General features: G+C 45.1%; 1 protein-coding gene across 2 annotated transcripts in view; it reads right to left on the bottom strand.

Annotated features, from left to right (window-relative positions):
- GCN1 (GCN1 activator of EIF2AK4) overlaps window positions 1-16,608 on the bottom strand; it is a 693,936-nt gene that overhangs the window by 621,706 nt on the left and 55,622 nt on the right. For both annotated transcript variants that reach the window (XM_085633485.1, XM_085633484.1), the window contains exon 2: window positions 6,036-6,138. In XM_085633485.1, the coding sequence (XP_085489611.1) occupies window positions 6,036-6,138 (103 nt within the window). The remainder of the gene's footprint in view (window positions 1-6,035; window positions 6,139-16,608) is intronic.

Below are 16,608 nucleotides of genomic sequence, written 5' to 3'. Positions count from 1 at the left end.
CCTTGAAATTCTTTCCTGGCCGCCTGGAAGGAGGCTGTAAAATCGGGGTGGAATGACAGTTCATTTCCTTGGTGGTTGATAGTGCCTTCCTGCCGGGCTATGCGCAGCACTGTGTCCCGGTCCCTGAAGTTTAGTAGCCGTGCGATAATGGGCCTAGGAGGAGCACCGTGGAGTGGGTGGGCTGCAAGACATCTTAGGGCACGTTCCACAACCATCATATTCGAAAGGTTCTCAGCACCGCAAATGTCTTTAAACAGGGGCCTCAACGTAGTCCTCCAACCACCCCACATTCGTTGACTCCGGCAGACCCAAAACGCGCACATTATTGCGCCTCAAGCACGCTTCAATGTCCTCATTTTTATCCCTGATGAGCGTCAATATCTTTTCAATGTCTGAGGTCTTGGCTGCCACATGTTGCAAACCATCTTCGGTATCAGATATCCGCTGTTCAGCTTCACCCAGCCTTATCGCCCGCTTATCTAATTTAACAATATGTGGTCCATGCAGCCATTTAGAGCTTCTATTTTACCGTCTATAGATTGTAAGCTGGCTTGGATCGCAGCCAGCGTCTTCTCCAGTGCTGTTGGAGCCTGTGTAGCAGAGTCCAGCTCCGAGTCAGACGCAGCATTCTGCGTCGATTTACCACTTTTGCGCAGTTAAACTTAAGACAGGGATGTTTTTTTTCTGGCTTGCCCATGATGTTAGTTCAGAAGCTTTTGATTAGATGAGGCGTTAGATGGTAGAGACCAGGCTTCAATGCAGCAATACCGCCAAAGAGCAGAGTGGGGCCAGCCACAGCACGAGTATTGCGTATCTCCCAGCCGAATAACTTCTAGCCAGATAACCTCCTTCTCAGGTATTGACACACCGGTCTAATCCGCAGGACTGAGCAAATGGAGCGCCTAGCACACGTCTAACAGCATCCAGCGGCATTTTATTGCCGTGAGGCCTAACCTATTACTCATAGCCGGGAGCTCGCGTAGCACTCAACACCCCAGATCGGGCCGAACTCCACTCACACGTCCTCAGGGGGTTGCGCGACTGCTGCCGATCCCTACAAATAACATGCAGGCAAAGCGCTGCTCACCCGCTGTAATGGTTTCTGCCTCTGGGGTCTGATATGCCGTTCACAGCTCGCCAGCAACGTTGCAGGATTCTTCAGCATGTTCGCGGCCGCGTCTAAAGCCGATCGGCCGCCATCTCAGATACTGGCGCCCACATCAAAGGACGTAGATCGGGCTCCACAGGCACCTCGCACCAATGGGACCGTCACCAGATGGTAGCCCAGTGCTCCAGCACACTCAAGTCTCACTAGCAGCGTGGGTGGCCACAGCAGAGCAGGATATGTTAAAGGATAATATTGGCAGCCGGCAGAGCTACACTATTGTGTGGCCATCTTGCCGCGCGCCAAGCCACGCCCCCCCCCCCCCCCCCTTCTAATGATTCATTATGCAACTCAACACCATGGTAGGAGGCTGTCCTAGCAAAAACCTGTTGGTAGGCACTAACATCCTCAGGAGAGGAGGGTCCAACTGGATATAGATCAGTACCATTAGGTGTTATGGGATCAGTATCATAGGCCCCATGGATCTGGCTCTCCTAATGGGTCTTCCATGCCCCCCAGTGTATGATCACGGTGAGCCTCGAGATGTAGCATGTATAGGATGGCGATGTGGAGATGCAGGAGACAAGGAGGGGACGTGGTGGAGGCGGAGATGGTGGTGGAGGAGGAAGTGGAGGAAGATGATGAGGAGGAGGAGGATGATGATGATGAGTATGGCTTTTAGCAGTGTTGATTGTCCTCTTTTTTTTTTTTTTTAATGGCACAGAAGTGTCAAAAACCTCCTCAAAATTCAATTGCCTCTTTGGTGGAGGAGGGCCATTATTCTCCCAGTTCCATGTTGAATCTGGATTTTCCTTTTTCTAATATCCATGTTTTCGAGGATAGGCTCAACAGGAGACATAGAAACTGTGAAATGTTTCAAAGTTTTTGTCCTGGATGGTTTCAGAACCAAAGAATGCTTCGAGTATTTAGATTCAGTTGGTTTCGGAACTGGAGATTTAGAAGCGGAATGTTTTTAGACTGTCACCGAGGCAGAAGCATTCAGTTGCGGGGTCGGTTCCGAAGAGTGGGGGAAACTGACGCATGTGCTCGATCCGATGAGGTTTAAATCAAGGCTATACCCTTGGTGGAAGTTTTAGGTGCTGAGCCGTCAGGTGGGGCATCCGAAGTGTCTTTTCAGATCCAGCCATCGCAAGGTGGAAGTGGCATTCCGGCGACCTCTGATAATGGAAAGGGCAAAGGTTTGGAGGTCTTTTTAAGTGGAGGAACAGAGTCAGGGGTTGGCAGCACTCACGCGCTGACCGAGTGGCAGGGTGTACTCCAATTCTTCTTCCACATCTCCACCTCTGACCTTGAAGTTTTCTCGATGGAGAAAGTTTCTTCTTCCTCCTCCTCCTCCTCCTCAGCAGCATGCTCGTTCTGGGCATGCTCTTCTCTGTAAATGTCAGGAATGTTGTCTTCAGAGAGACTAGACATTTCCAGCTGACACAGCCTTCGATCCCGGAGAGTCTTTTGTGATCGGAAAGACTTGCAGTCACACTATCAGCCTCACAATGATTGGGCGAAAGGCAAAGATTGCACATGAGATGTGTGTCCGTGTGTGGGTACTTGGCGTGATACTGCGGGCAAAATCAAAAATGTGTTCATTCCATCAGGAACACATCTTCAGCACTGATGGTGCATGTGGATGGTATAGCACAGCAAATGGGGCAGCCAGGAATCTAACAGCAGTGGCTGGGTCCTCTCAAAAAATTCTCCTGTTCTTATAAAACAATGTTGTCCCCAACTCAAACACGATCAACTGAATAAGGGCTAGATCTTCAGCCAATGATGGATTTCTCACTTTTTAAAGTTGAATCCATCTAAAACAAAGGTTCTGATTACTATCCCAGGAATCGGCCACTGGATCCCCTTTCTTGGCCAGACTCAATAGGTGAACGCCTTTAACCAGTGAACACTGTAATACATTTGGGAAGCTTCTTTGATGTGTGATTTTTCTCTTCTTAACTACCAAGCCATTCAGGTAAGCCAACAGCTGTTTTGTCTTCCTGAGAATTCTAAAGAAAATCCAACTTTTCTTGGACTACAAGCTTCACATTCCAGTTGCAATGCTCTAGTCTCATCAAGACTACACTACGGCAACTCAGTTTATACAGCCTTACCAGCCAAACTACTTAAACGTTTACAGATAGTTCAGAACTTAGCAGTCCGTAGTATATCAGATCCCACTAGGTGGAAGTTCACTTCCACAGTCTTAAGATCATACATACAGTTATCTTTAAATCAGTGCATATATTACACATTGCCTACCGAACAGAAAAATATTTTTAAAAATTCCTTCAAATTTTTCTAACATACCAATATGCGAGAACTTTATTTTCCCTCAATTCCCATAATAAGAGCCTTACGGCTTGGTGAACAAGCATTTTTGCTGTGCCAGCGGTTTTGAACTCTATGCCTTTCTCACTTCGATTCAAAACATGATGTTTTTAGGACACTGCCCAAGTTCTGAGCTTTGTAAATCAGTTTTATGTTGAATCTGTTGTCAAATTTTAGCCTGTCTATATTTCTCAAACAGTAACAAGAAAACCTGATGTTTTTGCGTTAATAAATGCATTTACAAAGACAACAAAACAAAACATATTCCCTACAAATGTGAAGTGAGTTTATTATTTCTAAGCAACTAGCCCAAGCTAAATCAGTTATTTAGCAAACATTCTACCCTTTCAGCCCAGGATTCAGATTTTGACATAACTATAACAAGCTAGGGAGGCCTGCAGGAAAACTTGAGCTCCTTATATAACCGTGTAGGCTGATATGAGCCCCATCAATATCAATTTCTAAGAACAAAATTGCACCTGTTTAGGCTGGTATAAGTACCATAAAGTGTTTCAGTTTTAAGTACAAAACAAGGAGTTTTACAAACAGTAAAATAGAAAACAAGAAAATAAACCATGAAAAAGAGTGATGGGACACATGAAAACAGTAGTTTGTCAGGATCTCCACTTTAAAAGTGAGACTGACTGCATTTCTGAGAGATCACTACAATTTGTGAAGGATACATAATAACCAAAGTTTGAATATTCATGTGCCCGCCTTGCTGCAACTTATAAGATTGAGTGATTTCAATTAACAGTACAATATTTCTTTCAACAATAATCAGGAAACAAACCGGTTGAAAGAACTTCATATTTTGGTCATCTTCTGTTCGTACCTAGAAAGTGTATCTCCTGTTGCAACCTCTGGGTCTGAGGCAGTCCTACAAGAGTTTAATATTTCATGGTGGGTGTTCCATCTTGGAGTATGAAGCTGGCTTCTCATATAAAGACCAAGAAGACTGCAGCATGTAGGGCAGCTCATATTTTCAACAGACCTTTTCTAAATGCATTCCTTCTTGTTTTGCAGGTGGCAGCAGTTTATTTTTTAATCCAATCAGGAGGTGCTATTTGCAGACATTCTTTCTGCTATCAAGCAATGATCCTGCATTGTTTTATTGCTATCTACTGGTAGACAAAGACCTATCTACTGGTAGACAAAGACCAGTGTGCAGTGGCCATCCAAAACCTCGATTGGACTGCAGGTCAAGTGTTAAACATGGCCTGTATTAGAATGTCAAAGAACATACTTCACACCTTGCACAGGTTAAGATGCAGACAATCATTCTATTAAAGAGCCTGCCTTCAGGAGAAAAGTTGAACCCCGAAATAAGGAAATACTTTTTAAAACACACATGCCAGGTGCTAAAGATTGATCCAGTGTTCTTTAACTGCACTTTTTTCTTTGCTTGGTATTCACCGGTCACTAAAAATTGTAACAGCATAGCAACAAGTTAGCTTTTGGAAAATGACCAACTGTTACTGAAGTTTCTTAAAAACATCAGCTTTTGTAACATTTTCTTTCTCCATTGTATTTATCGCCGTCTCATCTAGTGATTTTATCAACTTTGTTGTAGTTGTATTTTACATTGAAGTATGATTGATGGAGCTGTTAAGAAAGGTCAATAGGCTACGTTCCACATGAGGGAGAGCACAGAAGAGAGAGCAACAAAAGGCAAACACTCCCAGAGTGTTGAACGAAAAAGAAAAAGTGGTTCCCTGAATGTAAGAGAATAGAAATATGCTATAAATCTATGTTCCAGGGGTGGGACAAACATAAGAGGATGGAAAACCATTAAATAAGAAGGAAATGAATGAGAAATACAAGAAAGACAGTCAACGGTTTGGCCCAAAGCAATGGGCTGGCCCAAGTATTGGTATTGTTCATAACAGGTCTTCGACAAAAGACAGCTACAGATTGTCTGGAGAGAAGTTCTACAAAGGGTATGAAATGTTAGCTTTACATACTGATGCAATACAAATACAGGTGTCAGAAAGTGTGAAAAGTGCATTTGTGGAGGCAAAAACTGATTCTAGCACAATTTACAAGTAGCACTTCACTTGCATGTACATTACGGAAGATTCCCCATTCTAACAAAGTTAGAGAGACTAGCAATTATTAAGAAGTTCCACTTATCAATCCATCAGTCATTCAACCTACTTACCAGTCAACCTCCCATTCTGAAAAACAGATCTGATGATTTATACATTATAGATATGAGGCTTCATCCATGCAGTGGTTATGTACTAAGAGAAACACTTAAAAGAGGTGGTTTATTTACAATAAATTGTTTCGGACTGGACATCATTTGCAAAATTCTTACATTCAGCAGACACTATGAACAATATTAGATGGTAGAAAGCCGCTGCTTTGTGTGACTGCCAGCTACTCTTATTCTAGTTCTAGAAGGATTCCTTCAGGGGTGTGCCTTTGCGGAGGTTGTTATGGTGGAAATTCATATGCACCATAGCAAACAAGATTGTAGAACATCATCATGTCATCTTGTCAAGTACAAATTGCCAGTATGGTGGAAGCATTTGGATTTCTTTGAAATATTTGCGGAACTGAACTGGAAAAGTGTAGAGTGATGAATTACCTTTGGTTGCGACACATTTTCCAAGCTCATTAAGGATTTCTCTACGTTCTTTAACGCTGGATGATGTAACTTTCACAGCAAACTTCTTTAGGGTTTCATGAACCTTAAAGATTAAAAAGATAAAACTTTGATTAGTAAAGATTGTACACTTACTCACCATTCTGTATAGGTGCGCTTTGCTCAGTCTGATCAATTAACTACACAACAGTTACTAAATTCTCCCCAGTGCTCACTGTTATTGGAATACTCATAATTTGTTCCCCAGCATAAAAGTGGTCATTGCTGATCATGCAAATACACTTTCTTCCAGGAGGACTACAGTCTCCTGCCTATTTAACATGAGCACACCACTCGTAATAAACCAAAAGACCTCTTTTCACAACAATACATAAATTCAAAATTCACTCTTTCACAAACATACTGAAATTCTTTCATACATTGTAGTGGTCCCATTCAAACTCTCAGCACATATTTGCGTCCGGTACACAACTTGCCACCTCTTTTCTTCCACATTCCGAATGCAGTGTCTCCTCCTTCATGCTCAAAGCTTATCTCCATGCTAATATCTTGAACCTTGATTATCTATCTCCCTGCCCCGAAACATTTATACCATAAACTGTCACCAGTGGGCTTCAACAACAATCCATTCAAATACAAACATCATCTCATTGTTGTCACCAACTCTGCAAACATCTCTTCTGTCAAGCATTCTGATTAATACAAGTTCTGCCCCATGCTCATTCTCTACTCTTCTTTAAGTCATCCTCTGCTTGCACAATCACTTTACAACAATTATATAAATAATTTTGCTTTTTGAAATTCCAAGATTATATTCACTCACCCTGTGCAAAGGCTCAATCAATAAATATGCACAAGTAAAATGTATTCTGAATATTTATTTAGGCGCTGGAAGTATATCTATGATATGTTCACAAAGAGGTGCCCAACAGCCATTGTCGAGATTCCACAGAGACTCACTGCCTCAAAAGCTAGTGTCCTAATCCTTCGATGTCTTTCTCTCCTTTACTTTGGTACTCAAACGAGAGAATGAATGGCCAGGTGCGATACTGTTATTGCTTTGAAAAAGTATACAATTTGTTTAGGTGAGTACATTAGATTTATCTGCATTAACACAATCATACATTCCATGTACAATGTATACGTGTTTGGCATTAAATATTGACGTTGAATATGCCTGGCCTATACTCCTACTGGTAAATAATAATTAGATATCAAAGGAATAGAGCAATAATTCAATGAACTAGAATAATCCAACAAGAAGTACAGGTTGTGAGTCCTGTGTTTATGTCTATATGCGTTTGTTGTTTCTATATGTGGGGATAGATGGTTTTGGGCACATTATATAACAAATGTATGAATGATTTTGCAGACGTGGTAGTCTTATTTCCTATGCTTGGTTGTCCTTTCAAATGTGTAGGCACTGCTTCTATGTTTTTTATAGTGGATAATTTCAAGGTGTTTTCTTCTATGCATATTTATATTAAGTAGTTAAGGGGTTTGTTATGGGGTCTGTGTCTCTGTTCTGTAGGAGGTACTAACCTAGATTCAGGGTTGTTTCAAATGTATCTAATACGCCAGTCCCACTGCTGAGCAACAGATAGTCTGCAGGGACCTTAGTTTTCTTCTCTATGGAGGATGATACTTTCATTCTTCACACAATTTTTCACTTTACTATGCCAGTGACCTAGTGGTGGAACAAAGACGAACACCAAGTAAGAACGCTAGGTTTTGAATTCTATTTCCTACCTTGTTTAGTGTGTGGCAATTAAGCTGGCAGAGTAGTCAGTGTGTTGCTTTGCACAAATCAGTGTCTCTCCAATATTGGTTAGTTTCTTCCAATGGTTTAAAATGATGGGGTATTTACACACCATATACAAGAATCCCACAACCAATTTACATCTTGGCAGAATACTATTGTTTGTTTATGTATTTTAAGGATTCCCTTAAGTGTTAGGTAAGTTGTAGGAGTATAACTAAATCGAATACACTCGAAGCAGGAGTTTCTGGAAATGTTTGGGTACATTCTAATAACTTGTTTCTTATCATTAGTTATTACCCAATGTCTGGTTCCCAATCGCACCTTACATTTCAATTATTTATTTTGACACAGAGTGAATGGCTTTGTACAGCACTGCGAACAGTGTAAGAGACTGGATTATTATTTGAGGTTGGGCGGGAAAGCGGACTACCCATCTGTAGGAAGCTGGCTCTGTATATACTATACCAAAGTGAGGTATAGTGTGCACAGAGTCCAGTGGAACTCCAAAAGGTAGGCAGAGGTAAAGTTAGTGGGAGTCTTCCTCTTGTTAGCTTTGGCACGGCTGTTTGGTCCTTCTTCTTTTCTTGTTGCACATTCTTGTCTGAGGAAGCAAGGTTCAGGGGTGCCCCTAAATACTAGATTTAGGGGTGTTACAGGTAGGTAAAAGGCAGAGACCAACGGGTCCCTTCCCTGGGGTGGGTACACCCCCTATTATGCCACCCTCCAGTGGGAGGGGGGCATGAGCCTGTCCCTGGTTGGCTGAGTTCCCCCCCCCCCCATCTTCAAGATGGCGTGGACTGAGAGTTGTGCTTCACCTCGCCTGCCCCATCTGAGGGGTGGAGTTGGCAGAGGTGGGCACACCTCTCTTCCTCACTTATTTTTCCCGCCGATTCTCCCCCCCCCCCCCAAAGTGGGGGTCAGAACCAGTGGGGACCAGTTGCTGAAAGCAGCAAGTGGCCTGGGGAAGCTCACAAAGGCGGCAAGCCTTTAAAGCTTCCCCTTCGTGAACCCTGCTCATCCTGGGGGATGAGGCTTGGCACCTCGTCCCAGGATGTACACTGTTTCAGGCCCCAGAGAGCAGCAGGATCTCGATCCATGGGTCCAGAAACATGTCTTGTGGTGGCAGCTGAAAGCAGCCACTCAGCCTGGACACTAGAGGTTGGTTAGTTTTCAGGGGGCATCTTTAAGATGCCCTCAGTGTGCATTTTTCATTAAATCCTGCACTGGCATCAAAGTGGGTTTAATGTGCTGAGAAGTTTGATACCAAACTTCTCAGTTTTCAATGTAACCATTATGGTGCTGTGGAGTTCGTAATGACAAACTCCCAGCACCATATACTCTTAATGGCAGCAATGCACTTACAATGTCTAAGAATGAACCTAGACACTGAAGGTGTACAGGGCTCGTGCACTTGTACCCTCACCACTGGTATAGTGCAACCAGCTAGAGGGGTGACAGATCTATGCCAGGGCAGTGGGTTGTAGGCATGGCACACAGAGATGTGTGCCATGTCGACTCTTCACTTTGTTCTGCACCAAAACATGCAGCCTACAAAGAGGGAGAGGGGTGGTGGTGGTGGGTGGGTGTGTGTGTGTGTGTGTGTACGTGTGTGTGTGTGTGTGTGTGTGTGTGTGTGTGTGTGTACGTGTGTGTACGTGTGTGCGTGTGTGTACGTGTGTGCATGTGCGCGTGTGATATATATATATACATATATACAGGACCTCTAAGGGTGGCACAATAGGTGCTGCAGCCCTTAGAGGCCTTCTCTGGTCACTGTGCCCTGGGTACCATTTACCAGTCGCTGACTTGTGGCCAGAGATGCCAATTAGGTTTAGGCTTCAATGCAGTATTAGGGAAAGAACATAGGCCCTGGGTACTTGACTAGCAGGAACCCAGGGCACACTCAGTCAATGCACATCAGCAATTCAGCAACAAGTGGGGGCAACCATGCATTAATAGGGCACTTTCTCACACCACCTCAAGGAATAATCAAAACCCTTGTCAGGGTGAACCCTCAAAGTCACTAAAATAATCTGCGCTCAACCCCCAGTTAGCTGTGGCACAGAGCAGTCAGGCTTAACTTAGGGCAATGTGTAACGTATTTATGGAGCACCAAAAAAGTTGAATACAAAACAATAAAATTCCCAAAAATGAATTGGAAAAACTGTGTAAAATGTAATAAATAAGATGACACTTAAATGACAAAAAAACAATAAGGAGAACAAGAGTTCTGAATTGTTAAAGTTTTAATTCGGAACAGGACCAAGAAGCAGAAAGTGAAAATTATAGTCCATGATTGCGATAGACCAGGACCTAGGCGCAATTTGATGCTGACTGCGATGGTAAGCGGGACAGATACACCAACCAAGTTCATCGTGGATAAAAGATGTTACCTTCTGACTTAGTCCTCTAAGTCCCAATCCACCACAGAAGTACACTTCTTAAGGTCCTCCCCATCCAAAAGAACTTGAGGGGAGGCACTTGGAGATTCACAGGTTATCAAGGCAGAAGCCAAACAGAAGGGTCCAGTCCAGGTCCAGTGGATACTGGTCAGCTAGGTTGTTGCACGCAACGTCCTCTTGCTGTGTCCCTGTAGTTTCAATGAGAGCTTCCTTGGAGTCCACTATCATATCATGAGTACAAGATGGAGAGTAGGTCTAGTTCTAGTCTTTTAGGCTATTCTTGGGTCTCAGACTGCAGGTTCAGTCCTCTTCTGATCTTCCAAAGTTCCAGGTGTGCTCAGACATGGGTGCCTGGCGATGCCACATTTATGTCTGTCAAAAGCATTGGGGGGGGGGGGGGGGGGGGGGACACCCTAACCAATGGGGTACACATTCCCTTGGCCAAACGTACCCACTTTGGGCATTTTCAAGATGTATTAAGTCTTTGACTACACTATTCTTGCTCTCTGAGGGCGGGGATATATGTTGGGAGTGTACTATGGTAATTATAGTTTTTTTACACTTCTAAAACTAAATATAGCTTTGGACAGTCACTGTACCTACAATAAACACAGAGACAGGCAGTCTGTAGAGCAAAACAGGGTTTTCCAGCAACCAGACAATGGATACACAACAATGTTTTTTTCACATCCTGCTTCCCTGTCCCTGTGATATATGTAAACACTAGCAGACCTGTCAAGTAGGATTTGACTCTATAGCAGGATTTGCCACTGTAATGTCAACAAGCATTGGCAAAGCCAATAGGTCTCAAACTATGTGAGATTTATTGGCTTTGCTGGAGTAGAGTGGCATGAAGTGGCATTGTGGCACTGTAAGGCATGGAGTGGCACTATTTGGAGTAGAGTGGCATTGTGCAGTGGCATTGTGTAGTGGAGTGGTTTTGTATGGCATGAAGTTGACTGGCATTGAGCGGAGTGAAATGGCAATGAATGGAGTTGAATTGCGTGGAGTGGCAATGTGTGGCATGGAGTGACATTGGGTCTAGTGAAATGGAATTGTGCGGCGTGGAGTGGCATTGTGTGGTGTGGAATGCCATTGTGTGACGTGAAGTGAGTGGCATTGAGTGGAATGGAGTGGCACTGATTTGAATAGAGTGGCGTAGGGTGGCATAGAGTGTACAGAGTGACTCGGAGTGGGGAGAGTGGCATTGCGTGGCATGGGGAGAGTGTCATTGAATGGCATGGAGTGGAGTGGCATTTTGTAGCGTGGAGTGGCATTGTGTGGAATGGACTCGGGTGGCACAGAGTGGATTAGTAGTACCTGATTAACAGCACAATCAGGAGCTGGACACTAATCAACACAAATGGGAATGGATCAAGTACTTCCTGCAGAATAGATCCTTCCGGGTCTTACAATGTCCTTTTAAGTCAGAGATACGTCCTCTGTCTCAAGGGGTACCACAGCTCTGCCCTCAGTCCAACTCTATTTAATGTGTACATGTGCCCTCTGGCAGATATTGTATTGAAACATGGGGTGAAACTGGTGTCATATGCTGATGACACTCGGTTGATTGTCACATTGGAGCAAAAGGAGGCAGCAAAAGGAGGAGCAAAATGGCGCGGCTGCCATTCTTGAGGCAAAAAAAATAAGATAAAGCCCAGCTTAAAAAAAAACAAGAATTGGCATAGCCAATAGGTCTCGCCTTTGGGACCTTATAAGTGTTTAGCCATGCAACAGTTGCGTAACTAAATACTTATAAGGTCCCAAAAGCGAGACCTATTGGCTATGCCAAGCGGCCTTGCGGCCGCGAAAGTGAAAGTGATCGCGATCGTGATCAACATCAAAGCGGCTTTGCGGCCGCGAAAGTGAAAGTAATTGCGGTAAAACGCGGCGCGCGCGCCCGCGCACTTGCACTGTAGCTCTAGGCTGGCCTGGTAGCACTTTTTGTAGCCCTCTCAATAAGTCTCGCCAGACCAGCGCATGCGCTGGGTCAGGCGAGACCTAAAAACACACAAGGGGTTGCAGGTTTTAGGAAAACATGCATGCAACAGGAGAAAATCAATCAAGTAAATAGAGCTAACAGACTGTAAATAAAACATACCAAGTAACAACACACATAAGAGGTGCAGTCCTTGTGGGAGGTTAAAAAATAAAGTACTTAGGAGGGACTACTAATCCTATTCACGAACCAAAAGCCATAATTTTTAAAGACCAGTAACAAGAGCCAACTGAAAAGATAGGTGGAGCTTCAAGTCCATACCTGAATCCATCAGGTCTCGAAGAGACAGCGCAAGCGCTGCCTAGGCGAGACCTAAAACAAGAGCTGCCTAGGCGAGACCTAAAACAAGCATTGGCATAGCCAATAGGTCTCGCTTTTGGGACCTTCGAAGTATTTAGTTATGCAGCACAATATCCTTGGTGCAACCAAATCAACCGTTGCGTGGCTAAACACTTATAAGGTCCCAAAGGCGGGACCTATTGACTATGCCAAGGCTTGGTGTGGTTGTGGTTGCGTGTGTGATGGTGGTTGTGTGTGGGATGGTGGTTGTGTGTGGGATGGTGGTTGTGTGTGGGATGGTGGTTGTGTGTGGGATGGTGGTTGTGTGTGGGATGGTGGTTGTGTGTGGGATGGTGGTTGTGTGTGTGATGGTGGTTGTGTGTGTGGTTTGTTTGTGGTTGTGTGTGTGTTTTTGTGGTTGTGTGCGGTTGTGTGTGTGTGTAGTTGTGTGTGTGGTTGTGTGTGTGTGGTTGGGTGTGGTTGTGTGTGTATGGTTGTGTGGGGTTGGATGTATGGTTGTGTGGAGTTGGGTGTATGGTTGTGTGTGGTTGTGTGTGGTTGTGGTTGTGTGTGTGTGGTTGTGGTTGTGTGTGTGTGGTTGTGTGTGTGTGGTTGTGTGTGGTTGTGTGTGGGTGTGGTTGTGTGTGGGTGGTTGTGTGTGGGTGGTTGTGTGTGGGTGCAGTTGTGGGTGTGTGGGTGGTGTGTGTGGGTGCAGTTGTGGGTGTGTGGGTGGTGTGTGTGGTGTGTGGGTGGTGTGTGTGGTTGTGTGTGGTTGTGTGTGGGTGTGGTTGTGGGTGTGGTTGTGGGTGTGGTTGGGTGGGTGTGTGTGGTTGTGTGTGGGTGTGGTTGTGTGTGGGTGTGGTTGTGTGTGGGTGTGGTTGTGTGGGTGTGGTTGTGTGTGGGTGGTTGTGTGTGGGTGGTTGTGTGTGGGTGCAGTTGTGGGTGTGTGGTGGTGTGTGTGGTGTGTGGGTGGTGTGTGTGGTTGTGTGTGGTTGTGTGTGGTTGTGTGTGGTTGTGTGTGGTTGTGTGTGGTTGGGTGTGGGTGTGGTTGTGGGTGTGGGTGTGGGTGTGGGTGTGGTTGTGGGTGTGGTTGTGGGTGTGGTTGTGGGTGTGGGTGTGGTTGTGGGTGTGGGTGTGGGTGTGGTTGGGTGGGTGTGTGTGGTTGGGTGTGTGTGTGTGTGTGGTTGGGTGTGTGTGTGTGGTTGGGTGTGTGTGTGTGTGGTTGGGTGTGTGTGTGGTTGGGTGTGTGTGTGGTTGTGGGTGTGTGGTTGTGGGTGTGTGGTTGTGGGTGTGTGGTTGTGGGTGTGTGGTTGTGGGTGTGTGGTTGTGGAGGTGTGTGGTTGTGGAGGGGTGTGGTTGTGGAGGGGTGTGGTTGTGGAGGGGTGTGGTTGTGGGTGTGTGTGGTTGTGGGTGTGTGTGTGGGGGGCGGTTGTATGGTTGTGTGTGTGGTTGTAGTTGTCTGTGACAGTAATAATAAAAGCATCTCAAAATAAAGGAACACAAACATCGAGTTTGTGGAAAGAGAAAGCACGTTGTAAGTCAAACGGGCGCAGCAAAGCATTAACACAACAACATGTTCTTTGATATTTGATGTTCTTTGAACGAGAACATCAAAAGGGCTCTGCGAAAGTGATCGCGGGCGAAAGTGATCGCGGGCGCTTGATGAGCATGACGAGGTTTGCCAGCCTCTGCTCCTAAGCGTGCGCCCGCGCACATGCACTGTAGCTCTAGGTTGGCCATGGTAGCATTTTTTGAGCCCTCACTAAAAGTCTCGCCCGACCAGCGCATGCGCTGGGTCAGGCGACACCTAAAAAAGAGACCACCTTCTACTGTGCAACTCCACATCTAAACCACTCCACCGGATGTGGAGCAGCCCACTGCATCAAAGTGCCCAAATCCCTGCGGTTTAGACATGGTGACATTGTCTCTTCCTTTGGAAACTGAGAATGGTGGACAGCATGAGGGAGTGTGTGGTTTAAAACAATTGAAGAAAGGTGTGCGGACCGTGAAAATTAATTGGAGAGGCGTCAGAAAGATAGAAGGGGAATTTATTGGTAAATAATACATGGGGTGGTAGTCTACCGGGGGGAAAAAGGCACCCTAAAGCATGACAGGAACCGACAACTGTGGAAAAGGAACTCGTATTTGGGTTAAAAACCAACAAATGCCACAAAAGTGGATGAAATTAAAGTTTATATGGTGTGGAAAAGGGATGATTGTACCTGCAATGCAAGGAAACCCAGAAAATACCACTCAATCACCAAGCCTCACCTCGACCCCGCAGTGCTGTCCACCAGGCCTAGGTTCCGGCAGAAGTGGGATCAGCTGCTGCAGGTGAGAACTCTTTCCTGCTGGAAGGTGGCATAACGCCAGTAGCATCGCCTGGCTAAAGGAGCTGCTCTTCATATTGGGAAGGGTACTCTGCACAGAGGAATGTACAGGCAGACAGAGGACACAGAGACATCAACACACCACAACCAAAGGATCATATATCATAGGTGCTCTGTTATGTTAACAGGGATTTATATAATGCTGTGTGTCATTATTATGGCCTCACATCGCTGCCATGTTTGCATCCCTTTACATGGAAAAACTGCCACGTGTACACCAACACACTACAACTAAGAAACAGAGATACACCTACATGTTACATCTCAAACATACAGACACACATGACAGCCCTGGTAGACCGACACAGGGAGAGAGAAACTCACACACAGCTGCACAAAAACACTCACCAATAAACACACGTTTATGAGTTTGCCACAATCCAAACATAGAGATTAGGTAAACTGACACACACAAAAAGTAAAATAATATGACCAAAAAAGTGACATGGGGGATGCACCCAAAAAGACAGTCATGTGGATGTACACACAAACTTGCGAACCCTAACTCGGACAGAAAAACATGATGTGCATACCGACACATTTGCAGTAACACATCACACGCCACCGACTAACACTGGAATACAACTCGAACATGCCACCAACACACAACTCAGACAAATAGACACTACAATAGACACATTTAAGTACACTTGCATATTCACACAATAACGTACAAAGGCTAAAACCAGGGCTACTGGAATTATACGGCAGGGCTAAGTAAATTATGTGGCAAGAGATGGCTAAATTTCATTCAACTCACCACAGCTCAAACAGACTAGGTATGTTGATAGGTTGATAAGCACAAGACCTCAAACACACATACAGTCACATATCACAGTCTAAACAAAAACACGAACACACACACATCTACGGAGGTCAACCGACCAAAACACAGATACCTGAAAACAAACACTCTAGAAGATAGGCAATTATACATAAACGGAAACAAAAAGTTAGACAGGGAGACATACTTATGGGCATATAGTTGGACACAGCCGTATGTATGCACAGGGAGAGGCACCCACATGGGTGCCACAACAGACACAGTTGGGCACACTGCTATCCTATTATAATTGCTTTTATTCCGACGTTAAAAACACACACGTGCCACCAGAGATTTAGACAGGCTAATCACGTTGCCAACAGCTATACAGAGATGTAAACACACTGTTCCACAATACACACACACACATGCACGCAAGCCGTCTACCATCGCTCTCTGTACCCTGTCGTGTAGTAGGCGACCCCCACCACTCACATACGCACCCCGACCCGTGAACCACTAGATTGATAAGACAATTTGCTTTTCCAAACTGCTTAGGGTTGGGCGGGGGGAGGGAGGCGGGGTGGCAGCTGATGCAACATGGTGCATTATAGCACCTCTCTGAAGGAAGTTTATATCAAAGGTGATTACTGACTCAGGATGGTTTAACCCTGGGATTACCAGCCAGAGACAGGTGGGGGGTAGGGAGGGGCAGTGAGATAAGGAGAGGTGTTTGAGTGTGTCGAAAGAAGAAAGAGGCAATACAGCAAGGTGGGGCTGACAGAGCCGATAAAAAGAAGAAAAAAAATCAAGAGATGGGCAGCGGTGACAAGCAAAATATCTCAGGCCAGTCAAAGGGGTCCAGAGGACTGCAGTCAGTGTTCACGCTCCTCGGAGGGGCGCCGAGCTTTTTCCAATCCATAATGTGTTCACCTCAAAGGGGCGATATTTACTGTAACC

The sequence above is a fragment of the Triturus cristatus genome, chromosome 11 (genome assembly GCF_964204655.1).
Source record: "Triturus cristatus chromosome 11, aTriCri1.1, whole genome shotgun sequence".
NCBI classification, from domain to species: domain Eukaryota; kingdom Metazoa; phylum Chordata; class Amphibia; order Caudata; family Salamandridae; genus Triturus; species Triturus cristatus.
The sequence above is the reverse complement of the archived record's forward strand: the minus strand, read 5'-3'. Positions and strand labels throughout refer to the sequence as shown.